The following is a 19,776-nucleotide window of genomic DNA, read 5'->3' as shown; positions in this document are numbered from 1 at the left end:
ATATAATACATATACATTTTATATAATATATATATAATATACCCATTTTATATATGATATATATATAAACAAATATATATAGATGATATATAATATCCCCTTTCTCTTTGCATTTCTGTGTGTGCATACTTGGAATTTCATCATAACTATTTTGAGATATACCTATGTTATCAATTATGTCAATATTTCATCATTTGTTATTGCAAAACAGTAGCCTCTACTTCATGGATGTGTTCATATTTTCATCTGCAGGTGGATGTTGGAGTTGTTTGGGGTATGGAGTTATAGCAGATTTTTAAAAATCAAGCCCACTGTTGATGGTTATGTTCTTTCATTGAAGGAGAGGTAAGCAGGGTCATTGGACCCTCACCTGAGCATCCAGCCACTCTTCCCAGCCAACTGTATATAATTTTGCCCTAATCACACGTGGTCTCTTGGATTTGGGGAGGACTAAAGTATATAATCTGGGAAAGGCAAAAAGAGAAGACTTAATCCATGAAGTTAAAGTCAATGTCCATACTGGGTAAAGGCTTTCTAGTGTAAATACTCCACCTTAAGTGGGAAAACCATGATGGAGGGGTGAGACAATGAGAGAGATAAAAAATGCCTAACTTGTTTTGAAAACCAAAGGGAACCATATTACTCCTACAACCCACTGACAAATCAACTAATTTAAGGAACAAAATATATGTCTAGTCAAGGTTTATCTGAGAATGTTTTTTGCCTAAGGTTTATCTACACATCACATGGTAATTAAGAGTACCAGACTGGTAGAACTAACCCTCTTGGGTGTTTGATAGCCATACTTTGAGGCCTGTACTAATCTGGCCAGAGAGACTTAAAGGAACATTTTTTTTTCCTTGCCCTACAAGTTCAACTAAGGTCCAGAGGACTATAGGGTATCTCTTGAAATGTCCTGTAGCTGTGGTGAGTCACCCATCCACTTGTTCAGGGAGGCCACAGAGACCCCACCAGATGGAACTGGTAAAAAGAAGGCCTAAAGAGCCAGGGGCTCTTCCCAAGCCCATGTGACCCCTGAGGACCTTGAAAATAAAAGTAAATTAATTTGGGCTAACTGCATGGTCTTAAACCCAAAAGGAAAGTATAACCAAAAATTAAAGTAATCAGTATATTTCTTTAGGAGTCCAAAGGATTGTATTTCCCAGATATTAGACTTAAGTTCACTTAAAATGTTATTTAAACAGTTATTTCTCATTAGTGATTTTTTTCTTAACAAGAAAATGCTGCTCATGTACAGGACTTCAAATTTTGGTCTACAATACCGTAGTGCCCACCTGTAGCTAAGGGAGACAACCTGCTATTGTTCTAAAATTATGGCTAAATTTAGTTTCTCTCCCTGTCTAGAAGGCATTTAAAAAGAAAACTGATTCTAGCCAATCCACCAGCTATCAAAGTGCCTGAGAAGAAATCCTGAGCTCATCACTCTCGAGTCCAGCCTTGGTGGCCAAAAGGAAAATGAGGAGGAACCCAATAGATGGATGCTTTTGGAAGCCCTCTTCAGGAAATTCTAATGGACTTTAATTTGGACATTTACAATTTTCCCTGTTCTAACCTTTTCTGGTTCCCTGTCTAGAAATTGTAATGCTAACTACTCTTGCCTTTCCTTCTCCTTCATATCTCCCAGGCACTGGTCAAGGACTTTCTTTTCTCCCCACAGTTAAGAGTTATACAATTTGGAAGTCTTTTAGATAGATCCACTGAAGGGGTACCCCAATTGCCACACCTTGAATCCCTGTTCAGCATGGAAGAAGTCAGACCAGTCTTCATCCCAATTCCCCATTGGCAAATTTGGGGTAACTACGACAGAGGATGGTGTAATAAAAATAGGAGATAAAAATTGGCTAGGCATTCAGGGTAAAACCCTAAAGAAAAGTAATCAGTTTCACTCTTGGCTAAAAGTCAAAATGTCCTTGGGCCTCTTAGCAGCCTGGACTATATGAAAGTCCACAAATATCAAAACTATTTAAGAGCTCTTGTCTAATCCCTAACTTTTAAAGGTTGCCTCTTCAGAGAGGGGAAAATATTAGAGCAACATATAACCCCGTAAGTTCTCAGGAAACCTGAGTTTACTCTTTCAAGCCCTTAAACCACCTGATGGACATGCACCTTCAGTCTTACTAAGTATAAGACTACAAAACAGCTAAAATGGGACTCTCACCATGAAGACATGTGCATACTAGTCCATGTTCTCTCCCAGGTTTAGCTCTATAGCAGAGAAAAAGGGCATAAACACTTCACCTAAACCCAGATCTCTCAAGGGCCAAGAGAAGTCCCGCTGCCCTCCTTGTGAAAACAGGCATTTGTGAAGGCCCGAGCTCTGATTTGAAGTAAATTCAGAATAAGTTCTGACCTGAAATAAAGTCAGACCTGGACCAGGAAGCCTCAGTTCCCTGAGAACTTGGATGTTCTTCTGCAGTGATTTCTATCACAACACTGACAGTTCCTTGAACCCCATTAAACGTACATAAGTAAGCTTGTATAACAAGGCTGTGTAACTAATAAAGTTATATGTAAAGAATAGAATGTTTAATAGGCATGGAGGGACAGGTACAATTCCAAAAAGGGCTGAGCCCAGGGAACATGAAGGTACTGCAAATATCATAAAAGTACTGTAAATATCATGATGAGGTAATTTGGCTTGAGAAGGACATTTTCTTTTCCTCTTCTTGTACTACAAATAAGGTTGATTTTTAGAATAAAGCATGCATTGGTTCACACGCCTCTGCATCCCCTGCATCCTGATTTCTTCTGCGCCTATGCCTCAGGGCCCCCAAGCCCCTCAGGCTTGAATTGTGGTCACTGACCGGTGACAGGCATTGCAGGTTCTGATGCTTTGGGTGCAGCCACCCTAGCCATGGGTAATAAATTCAGGTTTCTAAGCTCTCAGATAGACAGAGACATCGGATGCCTACAGGACTCCATCGGGCAGTTGGGAGACAGGATCAGGCTAAAACGGTGCTACAGAATAGAAGGGGGATAGACCTACTGTTCCTAAAGGAAGATGACTAATACATGGCCTCAGGTGAGGTCTGCTGTTTTTAGACCAATAATTCAGGTATAATTTAGTTTTGCTGGGTCCCTGGTAATATTCCTCCTAGCCTTTATGGTAGGTCCATGCCTCCTAAATTGCCTAACCGGATAGATCAAGAAAATGGCTGGAGCAGAAAGTAGGTCTAGTGCTAAGAATCTGAAACACTGTCTTCTGCCGTGAGTGTGTCACCTATCACACCCCTGCTGTGGTAGGTGAGTATTCCATTTGCCACACACCCTCACCAGCACTCAGTTCCCTCCCCATCCTGAGCTTCAGGTCTTCGGTACTAAGCAACTTAAAGATCCCATTTTCTCTTAAACTAAAAGTAAGAACACTTAGACCTCCTGCAAAGACAAAAGAATGGAGGGTCAAACAGGTTAAATGACATAGTTATGATTGGGTTCAGAGGAGCATGGGATGGTAGGTAAGAGGAAAGGACCAACAGACCAGCTTCTGGGACCATAGGAAAATTATGGGGCACCAGGGAGCTGAAAGAAGTCCTCACTGGACTAGAATCATGAAGGATAGCTTGGGGACCTCAGGACCCCAAATCAGGATTTGTCAAGTTCCCTGACTGCCTCACAGCAGGCTCTGACCTGTAGTGAATTCCTGCGCTCTTTTTTGAAAATGAGAAGTGACCCCTGGTGTTTTGAGAAAACCCAAAGCACAGAACTTTCTCTGATTATCGTGATTCTACTTACAAGGTTGGCCCTACATCCTGGTGGTTGGGTCTTCTGATGACTGAATTCCCAAGGAGAAAGATACATTGGGGAGCAATGGATGGCTTCCAAGGGGAGCCATCAAGTGGGGCAGTGGGCAGAATGAAGGTCTCTTGTTGAGCCTTCCTGTATAGCAACAATTTCTCTTTCAGGCCTTTGAATGCAGTGAGCTATTTCCTTATCAACTGTAGCTCTGCTGAGTTTTACACAGGCTCTCAGAGTCTATGTGCTGCACATTCTGCCTGACTAATCAAGGGACCAAGATGGCAAAGACTCCACTTACCCTGAGTGACTTGCCTGAAAGGAGCTGCTGCATCCCAGCATGAAGAAAGGGACTGTACCACCCCTAGCCCCTAGTTCCCACACCTGCACACAGCTGGCTTCAGGGGACTACTTAGAGAGAAGTAAGGCTCTTGCCACAGCCACAGCAGGCAACAGAATAGTGGTATTTTCATAAGCTTCTGATATAAACATGAACAGACAAAACAAAAAGGCAGAAGCAGGACTCAGTGCCCAATGTGGATGCATGCCACAGCATGGTGCACACACAGCCACTGCAAAATCTATACATCTCGACATTTCCCTCTGCAGAATTTTTAATTTAGGTGAAGGTTCATTCTGAGTATTCTAGAAGAGAAAATACACTGTTGATTTAAAATATTTGTGTATGTATGTGAATATGTGTATATGTTTAAAGCTGAAAGTCAAATCAGACTGTTGACAGTGATTGTCTCCAGGGGATGAGATAATAGGAATCCTTTCTCTTTCCTATACAGTTCTTATTTGAATAAAAATAAATGGGGGGCACTGTTTCTTGCAAAATTCAAAAAATGAAAACATCTACAAGTATGTGTCCATTTAAATAACAAGACAACACAGCACAAAATGAAGACAAGACATAGTCTAGCCACATATTCTTTCCATATTAAAAAAGTGCAAATAGCTCTCAGACCTTTTCCGGTCTCCCAGGCTTTCTTCAGCCTAGAGCCATCTTTTGTCCCTCTATTACAGTACCTATTTAACAGTAGCCTTGCTGCTAAGCTGCTTCTTACCCTATTCATCTTCAGACACTAGGCCTGAAATTTCCATTCCCAAACACCTAAGTTTCCTTCCTTAGTCTTGTGGACTCTCCATAGCTTCAAGAAGAACAGTCCAGACAGGGCTTTATAATGTGGCTCTGCTACTTTCCTATGTAGCCTGCTCCACCACACCAGAGTAGGGGAGCTGCATGGGAAGGCTGCGTTGCTTAACTTGTGCATCTGGGAGTCTCTCATCTGAAGAAGGACTCACAGAGATTGCAGCTTCTAGGCTACAGTCCTTAAAATTGGTCCATCACACTGAAAAAGATGTGTTTCTTGTCATAAGCTCACTTTGGGAGTAACATATTGGAGTTCACAGTACTTTGAACTTTGCTCACAAATGAAGGAGGTTGTATTAATTTTTCATTATTATAGTCTCTCCCTTTGCAGGAGTTCAAAATTGTATCAGTTCACACTGTCCCCTTTCTCTCAGAGCCACTTGCTAAGCACACTACCTGCTACATTTCAAGAGTGATAGCATCCCACAGCTGCCTGTCATGTTATGCTCTCCTCTGTGTATCCCACTCTACCCGTCACATTTTCTGTGATGAGCAAGGGGAGTTTCACTCTCTGTGTGCCTCCTTTTCATTCTTTGAACCGTTTGTTCTGTGTTCCATACTACTGAGGCTTTATCGGATGCCCCTTATTGATCATCAGTTTTGGAACGCCTAACATACAGCATCTTCTTGACCATGGATATTAGATAACGGGCCTGAATATCAGAAGCCTAGAAGGATATTCTTTGTGGGGGGGAAGAACACATTTTAAATAACTTTTAAAAGTGTGCATGGCTTTCGCTTGTATTGTCCCAGTAGTATTTGTTTTAAAATGTAGAATGTAAACTGGGTGTGACGGCTCTTGTCTGTAATCTCAGCATTTGGGCAGCAGGAGCAAGAGGATTGCCGCATGTTCAAGGACAGTGAGTTCAAAGACAGCCAGGCCTACAGAGTAAGACTCCATCTCAAAAAGAAAAATATGAGTAGAGCTCCATGGCCCATGCAAGGGCTATATTGTCAGTTTGGTGGGGGGGGGGCAGATATGCAATACTTTTTTTTTTTTTTTTAACAAAATCTTCAAAGGAAAATCGTATCCCATATCATTTCTGGGCCCTATGCTGGGCAAGTTTTACTTCGCATTCCTATTTGGGGAGCTATCTCTTATATGTGAAAGATAAAATACCATGACCTCTGTTCTAATTTCTTTGGAAATAGTCCTGTCTCCCTGTCCTATTGTTATCTGTGGTCCCAGAGCTAGTTCAGATAATTGCTAGTGATTTCCCTAATTCTATCATTCAATAGAACAGTACTCCAATAAAAATAAAGGATTCCTTTATTTGAATTTTGTAATGTAACTTGGACCCATTCTGATATGTGCATAATAGGTCCTTTGGACACAGTGTTAGAAAATATTAAATAATCTCCCCCTTTGAGGGTAGTACAATCTTGCAGCCATGTTTTTCTGCCACCAATTGTTTCAATCTATTCTTTTTCCTCTCCCCATCTTCCCAGCCAAACAACCCCACAATTCATACAGGCCTCTGGGGATCATGATCCCTTTCCTGTGTACCAAGTTCCACTTTCCCATTCAAGGACAAGTTAGCCAAACCTTACGCTGCTGACCATACATAAGAAGCAATATAGACATACATCATTCAGCAACAGGGATCCAGCCTGAGAAGCAGAGTGTTAGCATGTTATCACTGCACAAACACCATAATACACTTTCACAAACTATGACAGCTGTAATTTTACCAGGGGACATGACTTTGTGGGACAACTGTCAAATATGCACCAGTCCATTGGCTTCCTAGTGTATGATTACCTAGAAACTTCTTAAGATACCAAGTAGCTAAAAAGTTCTGGTTGAATGAATCATTTATAGAGTTCCTGAAATTTTGGCAACAAAGATTTCATGGTCCCTAATTAATGCATACTCTTTATCCTACATGGATCACTCCCTCTATAGAAAGACCACAGACCAAATCTTTGCTTTTCATGGAGAAGAATCTAGTCCTACAACAGTTAGTGCCAAGACATAGAAATGAGATATACCATAGTGCAAGAAACTAAGTGGCCCCTATGATGGTATTACTTTGCATTTATAGTATTTTATGGTCACACCTATACAAAATTCCTGATTGTTGGCACTTTTCTCTTATAGCTGAAGTTTATCACCATGACTATCTCTGTTCCTGTCACAAGGCTTTTGTTCTGGTAACGAGTAGCAAGGATCCAAAAAGGCAGCAATGATTTCTTCCAATCTTCTCTACAAAAACAAAATTAAACTTCATGGAAGATGATACTTCACACAGAAAATAAGAATCTTGCTTAGTCTTTTGTTGTCTAGCAGTGAACTCAACCAATGAGAAATTTCATAAAGATATTCCCAGCATAATCAAAATTGATTTCAATTTCCTAACACAATAATAGTTATTACCCAACTTACTGCCTGGCTTTGCTCTGAGATGATGGAATTCTTCCATTTGGGAGTGCTTAAACTGTTAAATCACAAGAAAAATGGAAAGTCTGTGATTCTGTAAAGTTGCCAACTTAACACACACAAGCACACACACAAACTGTTTGCTGTGATGTCTTTGTTTCATTTGGCAACTTGCCTCTGCATAATTTAAACGCCATCGTTGCATGTATACAAAGTGATTTTCTTAATTGATCGCTCATGCTTCTCTAGCCATATGACTGTCATTAGGGAGTGTGAGTTTTCATGTAACAATTCACTATTCCTAGTTGGCAATCCAGTACTTTTAATTGTGACAATCAACCTTGTAAAACATCATAACCCATCAAGAGCATGCAAAGAAAATTACATATTATAAAACAAGGATTAAAAAACAAACCTTACTCTCTGGAGACAGCTTAGTCTTTTCTATGTTCTGATTCTACCAGCACAATGTCATCTACAGAAAGTACAAATGATCAATGATTTTCCCTTATATCACTGTCAAGTTTGTAAGTGTCTATCCACATGACCTTATGAAACTGTCACAAGTAGATATGGACCCAAATGAAGAATGAAGCAACAGCTCTTCTCTAACACCGCTGCAAGGAGTCCTCAGTATTTTTGTTGTTGTTGTTGTTGTTGCTTTGTCTTTCTGAGACAGGGTCTCCCTGCAGTCCCAGCTGACCTGAACTCACTATGTAGACCAGGCTGGCCTTGCACTCACAAATATCCGCCTGCCTCTGCCTCCCAAGTGCTGGGACTAAAGGCGTGCGCCACCACGCCCGGCAGAGTCCTCTTTTTTATATCACTCAAGAATAAATGCATAGGATGTAATTAATGCCTCTAACCTGCTGCATGTGACCTGACATTGATTAAATAAAATAATTATCTTGATGAGATTTGATGACACTCGCTCATTGTTCCTTCCAAAAACTGCACCAGTTACCAAGCTACAGCATACATTTAGGGACTTTCTTCTTAGTTCTATTGCATTCACTGCCCTAACTCATATTTTATTATTTCCTTGGCCCAAGAGACATAGGGGAAATAAAGTGAAATTCAGGTTGATTTCAAAGACAATAAACATGCATTTTGAATTTGAAAAATACTGTTGGAAGCAGCCAGTGTTCATTGAGCAAATATTTTAGAACTTCCTCTAAGACATTTTACAACTAAGACCGTAATCCAGAGGCATTCACTGTCCTTAGTTTTAGAAATTTGCTTCATTTCATGAAATATTCACTTTAAAATGACACTGTCCCAACTTATAGCTTCTGAATCATACAATTTAAGTTACATCATTTCAGTTGGAAACCAGTTAAGTGTCACTCATTAATTCTTTATATAGGATATTCAGAAAGCAGACATACAATGAAATAACTATATTCAACTAATTTCTGGCAGTATAAGCCTTTGTACATTTTTAGGTGACCCCAATTAATCCTGTTTTTCTCATCTAAGTCTCTGAACATTTAAGAGTTTTGCTCAAGGGCCAGTGAGATGGCTTATCAAGTAAAGGTGTTTGCTGCCAGTGCTGAAGACCTAAGTTCAAGCCCTAGGACCTACATGGCAGAAAGAGACAACTGACCTCCACACACACGCCATGGGTATGTGTGTGTACACATACAAAAAAATACAAATAATTTTTAAAAGATTTTTTTCATCTTAATTTGGGATGAGACTAGACTCCTAATGTTCTAACACATAATCAATTTCTAATGAGCTTGTGCTATATAACATGTGACTCAGGACTCCATCTCCTTCCGTACCTCAGACATACCACCCTGTTAGAGCTGCGCAGACCAGTGAAGAGACTCCACATTGTCATTAGTTTTGTGCAAGTTTCCTATGTACAAAACTGTAACCACCTGGGAGAGTATAAGTTAGATGCATATGCATTAAGTCCAGAGTCAAGACTTTGGAGGTGCCGATTTGGTATGCAAACCATGCCTACAGCTAAACATACATTAACCACACTGAAACAACACACTAGTGTTGTCTAACATGGACTTATAAATTCATAAGTGTGTACAGGGGCATGTGTATTAACTATGTCTTGTACCAACATGTTAGAGCTCACTAACTGTGATAGTTTGATTCTCTCTCTGTGTGTCTCTGTCTCTCTCTTTCTCCCTCCCTCCCTCCTTTCTGCTCTTCTTTCTGGTTCCTCTCTGAAAACTCTTACTAATCCCATTATAATTGCTTGTTGGGATTCAGGTACACCATTCTGTTGGGAATCTGAGACAGCAAACTTCTGTATTAACCCACCTGTTTATGCCTGGTGGATGTGCAATTGGGTAACTCTACTATACAGTATAGCATCTGTACTTGATCTAATTTGCAAGTAACAGCCTAGACAAGTTTATAGGAAGACAGAGAAGACATCTACAGTAGTGCTAATAATGAGCACCATGCACTCACACATATCCAGAACAGGTTCTGCAGTTAAATTTATCTCAAAGAAAGGCATGTAGTCACAGGGATGGTGGGTGGATGAGTAGAAAGTTTTCTTTAGTTAGATTAGGTCATTTTGTCCTGGATAATGTCTTGTCATACTAATTCTATAGTAAATAGAATTCACTTGAAAGGTTGCATCTCATTGGTTTTTGGTAGGCTCAAAAAAGAGCAGACCACCAATTTTAGATTCCTGGGTCGTTTACTTATTAGTATAATGTCAGTATAATGTTTTTGTCCTCCTCCTCCTTCTTTTTAGAGACAAGGTCTCACTATGTCACTATGTTGCCCCAGGTGGCCTGGAACATGCTATGTAGACCGTGCCAGGCTGAACTTAATCTTACAGCAATCTCTTTGCCTCTGCCTTAATTAAAGTCAGTACACACCACCATACTTCTGTTTTTGTATCCTTGAACCTTCCATTCTGCATTATAAAACCTCTTAGTTGACACAATCAACTTAGAACATGTGCAAAACCAGACATTTCCAGAAATCACAGTGAGAGATGTACATCTCGCCTACCTTTTCTGCTGACTGTGCAGTGCCGAAAAATATCGGAATGAAGGCAAGCCATACGATACACGTTGTGTACATAGTGAATCCAATAGGCTTGGCCTCGTTAAAATTCTCTGGTACACCCCGAGTCTTGATGGCATACACAGTACATGTGACCATAAGAAGAATGCTATATCCCAAGGAGCAAATAATTTGAAGATCTGTGATGTCACATTTGAGAACTCCCCTGGCCTGCTCGGGGTTCATTGTCTTATGTTCATCATAGTCTACGATGATGTTCGGCGGGTCAACCCCAAACCAAATGAAGACGCCTAGAAGTTGCACTGATATTAAACTGGAAGTGATGGCCAGTTGTGACGTTGGGCTTATGAGTCTGGGAGCTGTCACTGATTTCTTGCCCTGCTCAAATATACGATAAATCCGATTGGTTTTTGTTAAGAGGGCGGCATAACTGATGCACATACCCAAGCCCAAGAAGACACGCCGGAAAGAACAAACTGCCACATCGGGTTTGGCTATCATCAGGAAGGTGATAATATAACAGAGAAAGATGCCTGTCAACAGAACGTAGCTGAGTTCCCGCCCGGATGCTCGGACAATGGGCGTGTCATTGTAGCGGATGAAGGTGGCCATGACAAAGATGGTGGCGATGATCCCCAACATTGCCAGGAAGACAGGGATGACCGCCCAAGGGGAGTGCCACTCCAGTTTGATGATGGGGATGTTTTGACAGCCAGTTCGATTCTCATTGGGCCGCTGGTCATAGGGGCAATGCTGACAGGTCATCTCATCGAACTGGTATTGGTACCCATCGCAGGGCTCGCAGGTCCAGCAGCACGGGGTACCCTTCTGTGTTTTCTTCCTTTGCCCAGGCTTGCATGGCAATGTGCACACAGAGGGCGGGATCTCCCGGACTCCTTTACCCCACTGCATGTCTTCAATCTGTAACAGAAGAAATAAGAAGGCAAATTTGGCAGGTCATTCAAAAGATAAGACGCAGGAAAAAAAAAAAAAATCAAGAGCAACAAACAGCACTAACATTAATAGTAGCTACCTGTGCAGCATGAAAACCCAATAGCTTGCCTCCTGCTAGTTCAGAGTTACACTAGCATGAGCCCAGGCCATTTGAACTCCCAGCATCCTCAGTCTTTATCCTGAGTCTGTTCCACAAACATGCCTGACCTTAAGGATTCCCTGAGACAATAATTAAAATTAAAATACTGTGTTTCTATCCTTGATCTTCTAAATAAGAATATTCTGAAAAACAAAACACAATAAACAAAAACCTAAAATCTGAAATTTCCAGCATTTGCCCAGGGAATTCTGAGCCGCTAACCTGAGAGGCACCAACATGTACTCTACTGCCTCCTTCTGGAGAGTAAGTGCAATTGTCCCAAATGAAATGGGGTTGGGGGTGGGGGTACACAACAAACCTGGTCCTAATCTGGAGAAATCAAATTGCTTTCACTTAAAAAGAAGGATTTAAAATTATTTTAAGTAATCCTATAGTATAGTGCTGGCCATCTTCACTAAAATTCTGAAACTCCTGTGAAATTCTATGGAAATTACATTCCAGGTGCACATGTCACTCAGGCTTGACCCCTTAGAACATGGTAGTTGTTCTCAAGCTAGAGCTTGCACAGGGATCACTTGAACAAGCTTTTTTTTCATATTTTTAGTGTGTATTTTTATTGAGTTTTTGTGGACTTCCTATGGTCCATTTTAAGCATATTTAGACCTTCCCCATCTGCAACCCCCCATAGCCCACACACAGAATTTCACATATTCTGCCTTATATGGTAAGGTCTATAGAGTCAAGTTTATATACCCAGATGTCTCAGTGTGAGTTCATCTACTGGAGCCTGTTCAGCCTGTCTAACATCACTCTCTTAAAGAAGATCAACTCTCCCTCACCCAACACTGATCTGCTGTCAATAGTTCTTTAGCTAAGGTTGGGGGTCTCCTGCCCATTTCCTTAGTTCTGTGCTGGTTTTTATCTGAATGTGTTTTCATGGGTCTTGTGCATACTGTCACCATTGCTGCAAGTTCATATGTGCAAGTTCCCAGGAGCCTGTAAGACTGTTTCCTTATGGTCATGCACCACCTCTGGTTCCTACACTCCTTCTGCCCCCTCTTCTGCAATCGTCCCTGAGTCATGGATGGGTAAAGTTTAATACAGGAATCCTATCCAGGCACACCCACTCTGCAGTTTCTTATTCTCTGCATTTTGGCCAGCTGTAGCCTTTTGGGCTCATTACCCTCTGCGGCATGAGGGAGCCTCGCTGATGAGTGTTGAGAGATGCATTAGTATTCTCTCTATCCCTTCTTCCACTATGTTCCTTAAGACTTACGTGTGGAGGTTCCATTGTAGATATTTCACTTAGGGTGGGGCATCTCACAGATACTTATTCTCTGTCTGTGACCAGTTGTGGAACTCTGTTCTAGACTCTGTTACAAACAAGATAAGTGGTGACTGGTAGTATACTTGTCTGTAATGATAAGGATCCATGTTTAGCATATAGTAAGAAATTATGTTTGTCTAGGGATGTGACAGATGTAGGGGTTTCTTCAGAATATATGACCCTTTTAGTCATGTGTATTTGGCTGTGTTTACAGTGCCACACATGAGTTCCCTCCCTTTGAACTAAGTCCAATTAAGTAGCTGTTGGTTATCCCTAAGATGAAAGTGCCACTACTGCACCAATATAGTTTGCTGTGCCAGTCATTGATGTGGTTATTAGTCTTTAAAGCTGGGATTGGACCACTGATTGATTTTCTCCCTTAGCAGCTTGCATAGTGTCCTCTACAACCATGAGAACTTGTCTTCAGGGAGGAGGCTTCCTGGTCAGTTCCAGCTCCATTGCTCCAAGTCCTGTGTCCAAAGTATGTCCTGTCTTCAGCTATAGGGTCTTACCTTCAAGTTCTGGGAGGTAACCAAGGGCTGTGGCAGTAGCTTGTGTCAGTTTTGGAGTCTCTTGGTCTAGACTGACTAACACAGACAGACAGATTTTTACAACAGTTTGTCGAGCCCCACTCCTGGGTTTTCTCATTCATCATTCTGGGATGGAGTCTGAGAACATGCGTCACTAACAAGATCACAAGTGATGCTGCTTAGGATCGTCCAGGGACCATGCTAACCTAACCATTGCACATTCAAACTCCAAGTCCCAGAGACTAAATTAAGGATGAGATCCCTATATCCCTGTCAGATAACTTAATTCTGCTTCATTTACTGAATCCACACTGGCTAAAAATTATTGTTCTTCTTAGGCTTGGAGTTTTCATTGATGCTGGGATGAATTTGCCAGAGAAAGAACCCAACAGACAGGAAAGTAGAAGGGACAGAGATGTTTAGGCTCTTGGGCTCACTTATGCCTGCCACAGGTATTACCTCAGACTAGGCCACTATGTGTAAGACGGTATAACTTTTACTTTTGTTGCTTGTAACAAAGATAACTAATACATGCATTAATTCATAGTTTTAATATCCACAAGTTTAAAAAGACAAGCTTTTATCTAATCCTTAAAAGATTTTTGGGGTTACTTCATCAGAAGGGGGAATGTTAGAGTAGCCAAAAGCCCCACAAAAAAATAAAGAAGAAGAAAGAGTACATGAAGTTATCAGAAAAAAAAGTGATAGGAAGATACGGGAGGAGTTGGAGGGGAGGAGTGGGCATGGATTTGATCAAAATACCTTATACGCATATATGAAATTCTCAATAAATTATTTTTTTAAAGACAAGCTTTCAGCACATTATTTTACAAAATAAGTCCCCGTGAAGAGACTTGGCTGATTTTCTGTGTACCTGCATCTTTTAATGTAACAGATCCAAAAATACATTGGAAAGACACTGAAAACTTTGAGGCATTTTTAAATCAATATTTTTTGAGAACTAAGAGAGGAAGGAAATAAGCATGTGTTGTTCACTGGCATTTTAGTGCTGTTCATATTGGATGCAGTACACAGCAGGGACCCGGCTTTTTTATCAGCTCCTATATGAGCTATGTTCAACATCTGAATCAAAAAGAGCTAATTTTAGAAAAAGAAATTATGTATCAAGGGTTAAACTTCATAAAATTCTTCTTAAGGGTTGCATTTAAACCTGAACCAGAGCCCCAAGAATCTTCAGAGGACTCTACTGTGAACTCATTTTCCTTAGCACAAACTCAAGTCAGCACTAATAAATCTAACTAAATACAAAACATTATCATTTCATTCTTAACATCATCATTTTTTAAGGGAGTAAGTCACTGGCTGCCATCCCAAAGCCATAAAATTAAGGAAATAACTTGTAATAAGGCAGAAAAAGATAGGCAATAACTTTGTGTCAGATTCTAAGAAGTAGGAACATTTCAAAAACTTGTTCTTATTAATACAAATGTTGCCTTATGTCAAATTAAAACAGCCTACTCATGCTCACTGGGAAGATTAATAAAGAAAGCCAACAAATGAATCCATGAGCTAAATTTGCAATTGTCAGGTTCCAACATTCACAGATACTGGTGTCATCATACCATTCAGTTTGATCAATGGGAATCATCATGGGCTTCATATGTGCATCAAAGAAAATGATCACTGTAGGTGATACTTTACAGCAATTTATACTAATTTTCCCTCTTGGAATAAATAAAATGCCTGGAAAGGCTGAAGTTTTGTTCTCTTTCTCCTTATCTAAATATACACAAGGGTTCTAATCACAAGAATTACATTGAGTGATGGATTAGTTTGTTTTCAGTTTTCATTTAAAGTAGATTTCAACTCTGTTTAATTGTATGTATTAAATGAACAGAGTTGCCTCTTGCTCCAAATGAACAAAAGTCTAATTTACTTCCTTGGCCACCAAACATGATTATTAAAAATATCAGTTATGCCTTATGAAGGTGGTAACAACCCTTAAACATTTCCAGTCAGTGAGCATCTTTCTAAAGAAATGCACACAATTTGGGTCTGTTATAGTCATCTATACCAACATAGTGCTTTATTTCGTAAGAAGAAGCCACATCTGCAAATGCCCATGGGCATGTATTTAACGGATGCTGCCATTTACGGTTTTAAGTTTCCTCTGACTATACAAACAAAACAAAACAAAACAAAACCGTGTTTCAGTTAGATGGAAACCTAAATTTTAGGCACAAAAAATGATTAGGAAAAAAGTAAGGAATGTTCAGCATCCCCATTAGAAGGTAGAGGCTTAAATTCTCCAGAGAAGGATGTGTTTTCTGCCTGGACAGCTACGGCTTATGATTATTTGACACCTGATCTGCTGAGTAGTTGCTTCAGGGGAAAAGCCATTGAAATTCTTCTTGTTTTAGGTGAGAGAAAAGAACTTCATGTCTGGTATCAGTAATGAACACAAGTTGTAGCACACAGATCATAAAGTGGCTGGATTAATGCTGAAGAAAGATTGAATGCTGTAGATCCGGTTAGTGAAAGCAAGAACAGGACTGCTGTGGGATCCTGAGAGAATCTTCATCATGCTGAAGAAAGAGACCCAGAGAAGGAATTACTCTCTTTACCCACTGAAATTTGACATGTGTCAGTATGATGCTTGGAACTACAATGATCACTTTGCAGTGATGCAAACATGAGCCTGAAGAACAAAGTTCATGTGTTGAGCATCTGACAAATAATACTTTCGGATGTGAGCCATGGCCGGGCCTTTTGGTGAAGCTCTTCTATTTTAACGATTTCTGAAGAAACAGTAATTTGGTTAACGGAAATAAAGTAACTCGTCTTTTTTCTGATCTTTGCCCTTTCTACCCTCATAGCTGCTTCAGAGACAGCCTGAGTGAAATCATGTACTGTGGACTGCTCATCAATCACATGTCATAGAACCTCCCTATTTCCTCTGAGACCCACAGGAAGGGACCCTCACTCTGCCACACGGGCCTGAACTCTCCTCAGAGCCCCCACCATGCAGCTGCCTGCCTGTCTGTTTATGGCGTTACTAACTTCTAATGAATTTCTTATCCCCAAAGGGACAGTCCACCTCAATGTGCCCCTTGAACCCTAAACTCGAGACCTTCGACAGATGAAAAGAATCTTTTTCTTGTACGGCATAATTATGTCAACAAATAAATCAACAATCTTCCCTGAAATTGTGAGCATGAAATGACAAAATGTCCTTAATGGCTAAACCAACTCTTCAAGGACAGTTTAACGCAGATGAGCATTCTAACTAGTAAATGCTTTCTGATTCTGATGTTTGTCATATGCTGACCTTCTATCAGTCAAATATTGCAATGGATACATAGACAGTCAGGAAATGAAGAAGAATATAGAATCTATACGGTGAGAAACACCTGTTCATTTCCTGAACAGTTTCAGAAAAATGGATGATAAAATACTAGATTCAGAAAAGCAGGTTTGTCTGCTTTTGTAGAACAGCCCCTGCCAGGTAGACCTAAGTCCTTGGTTGAAACTAAGTTCTAGCTATAGTAGAAAGATACTCCATAAGGAATCTGCAGAAATTAGAAGCGCTAAAATTCAAAATCAAGCTAAATGAGCTGTCACATTGCCAAACGCACAACTCAGAGGATTTTGACAAACATACGTTGGTGTGTCGACTGTTGTCTATAAGGCATGTACTCCTTTTCCTACACAGATATTTTTATCCAAAGGAAAATTTTGTCACTCTAAGGACACTTTTCTTGGTGAAATTCCATTTACATCTTTCCACAGCTTATTCCATCAACTAAGCTGGCTGCTGTTTTACTACTGTGAACAGAAAGTTCACAGAAAAAAACATGCATCTTCAAACTGAACCTTCTGCAGGGCTGATCAACTGATTAGAACTTCAATGATCGTGGAGCATTTGAAATGTTGCAGGTTCAGAACCTAATTACAATTTATCTTAGACTATTAGGTCCTCTAAGTAGCCTTTCCTTGCCTCCTCCTAACATCCAGTGACTAACAGATTAAAACCTTTTGGAACGCATTAACAAAATCCTAGCTTCCACCAACCAAAAGGCTGATGGTCATCAGATGGCATCTGAGGTCCTGTAGCAGAGATCTCTGCTTTGCTGTAACCATTCACTTAATGTTTCCACCAATGTATTTAAAAAGCTCCTTGATTTATGACTTTCTTTGTTATGTTACTATAAAATTTCATGGAACTGCTTCTACAATGGGACATGGAATTTCAGGTAACCTGAATCTGTGTTACCAGGACATGGTCTCTCATATTTGGTTCCATAATAAACTATCTCTTACTTCTTTTGAAGTGAGAGTTGTGCTTTTGCCTCGATACTGCATAATTCTCTGCAATATTATTTTCTACTTAGTCAGATCTTAATAGAATGAGCTAATTAACAAAAAGCTTCCTCGTTAAAATCCCATTTGTTCATTAAAATACATTTGTCCTGTCTGTTTTATGGCAAAAAAAAAACACTTTATAAAAAAATATAGATGCATGGGAATATAGAACTGTCAATACTAGTAAAGAGCCAGATTTTAGCTCTGGTGAAGAATGGAAGTGATGGGTGCCTTAAGGCCTTTGCAAGGAGTTCTCAAGTACCTCAATATCTTTTAAAATTCAGCCCCTATTTTTAAACACTAGGTAGGGTAAATAGACTAGGAGAGAATTTCAAGGCTTCTATATTATAATAAAAATACTCATTAATGCAGATTTGACTTATTCAGTCTGTAATTACAGCAATCATCTTCTTTTAATGTACTCTAGGAAACAAGTCTTATACACAATGACAGTGGGAATTTTCTATTCACATGCAACAAATCTGGGAATGCAAGAAAGGATTCATAACTCTATCTCCTTGCAAAGCCCTTGACCAACTAACACTAAGAGTCAACTCTGATTTAAAACGGAGTTCAGACCATACTGAATGCATTGAAATGACCTAGAAGGGTTGAAAAATTCCAAAGTCACATTCTAAAGCAAAGAACTCATAGTCTTCTAGTCTTCGAGGGGTTTGACTAATTGATTGGATAATTAAAAGTTCCCCATGAATTCAGTATACAGGCAAATTGACCACTAAGCTAAGCTCTCTAAAGGGCTGGTATACAGATGCAAATTGGTGCTGTATAGTAAGTTTAGCTACTAGGAAAGTATATTTTAGAGGCTGGTGAGAAAGTTCAGCAGGTTAAAGTTGCCTGTTGCCAAGCCTGATGACTGGAGTCCATTCCCAGGACCCAGGGAGTGAATAAACAGAACCTGCTCCTAAGAGTTGTCCTCCAACCTCTAGTTATGCACTCTGGAATATCCCCTATAATAATAAATTAATAGAGAAAAAAGAAAAGTAAATCACCAGTGTTCTATTTTTGAGCTTGTAAAATAGTATCTCTTAGTCACCCAAGATACTTAGCTGGTTATTCAAAAGGGATAGGCAATGTAGTGGAACTATAAATTTGCAGTCAGAAAGATCTCTGCACTTAAGTTTCAAAACGTCATCAGTCAACCATCAAAGCCTTCCAAGCCTGGACAAAGAAAAGCAATAAGGATGTAGGATTAAGAACACTTTTCTCCTTCTGAAACCAGTCCTTAATAAACGCATGTTTAATTACACACCAAGAAGAGAGATTTCACTATGGGTGTAACTAAATAATCTGCAGTGACTGTTCTCTCTCTGGGAATAGGGACAAATGGGATGTGTTCCTATTTTTAAATTGCATAATCCAAAGCTTCCATATTAACTTATCTATCCCCAAAGTCAACCTAGGTCTCTCTTTCATAAAGAAACTTTTCTATACTGTAGCATAAATGGCCAACTTTATTTGGTTTCAGTATGATCTAATGATTATGTCCCCCTCCCTCCCTCCCTCCTTTCTCCCTCCCTCCTTTCTTCCTTCTTTCCATTTCTTTTTGGAAAAATATTATGTGGAATTTTCAGACTTTTGACTACTCTGATGCATTTTTGAATATAACCTGCTCCCTCACAAACTCATGTTGAAATTTAATCCTCTCTATAAAATATTAAGATATGGAAGTAGGTTGGATCTTAAAGAAATGTCTGGGGTGGGAGAGATGGCTCAGCGATTAAGAGCATGGGCTGCTCTTGCAGAAGATCCAAGTTCAATTCCCAGCACCCGTATGATGGCTAACAACCATCTATAATTCCAGTTCTAGAGGAATCTAATGCTCATGCTCTTCTGACCTCCCCAGGCATTGCACTTACACACATGCAGGCAATACAATCGTACACACAAAATAAAAATAATAAACAAAATATTTTTTGATAAAGAAGTGTGTTGGATTCTGCCCTCATGCATGTATTAATCCATTTGTTCAATCAATGAATTAAAGAGCTAATGGGTTATGTCTAGAGTGGTTTTACTATAAAAGTTAGTTTATATAGTTCTATGGAATTCCCTGTGTCTCCCCTTGTGGTGCTATAGGATGCTGCCAGTAAGAAGGCCATCAGGACATGTGGCCCCTAAACAAGAATCAAGAGCCATATTAAATCTTTCTTCTTGGGGCCAGATGGTTCTCTTCTCTCCAGATGGCTCAGGTGTTAAGAACACTGACTGTTCTTGCAGATGACC

At 39.9% G+C, this 19,776-nt stretch overlaps 1 protein-coding gene across 3 annotated transcripts in view; it reads right to left on the bottom strand.

The window, feature by feature from the left end:
• Grm7 (glutamate metabotropic receptor 7) overlaps nt 1-19,776 on the bottom strand; it is a 998,867-nt gene that overhangs the window by 196,702 nt on the left and 782,389 nt on the right. For all 3 annotated transcript variants that reach the window (XM_008854801.2, XM_008854803.1, XM_008854802.2), the window contains exon 8: nt 10,284-11,219. In XM_008854801.2, the coding sequence (XP_008853023.1) occupies nt 10,284-11,219 (936 nt within the window). The remainder of the gene's footprint in view (nt 1-10,283; nt 11,220-19,776) is intronic.

Source organism: Nannospalax galili, unplaced genomic scaffold (assembly GCF_000622305.1).
Source record: "Nannospalax galili isolate Female #2095 unplaced genomic scaffold, S.galili_v1.0 scaffold406, whole genome shotgun sequence".
NCBI classification, from domain to species: Eukaryota; Metazoa; Chordata; class Mammalia; order Rodentia; family Spalacidae; genus Nannospalax; species Nannospalax galili.
This window is presented reverse-complemented; position numbering and strand designations above follow the sequence as displayed.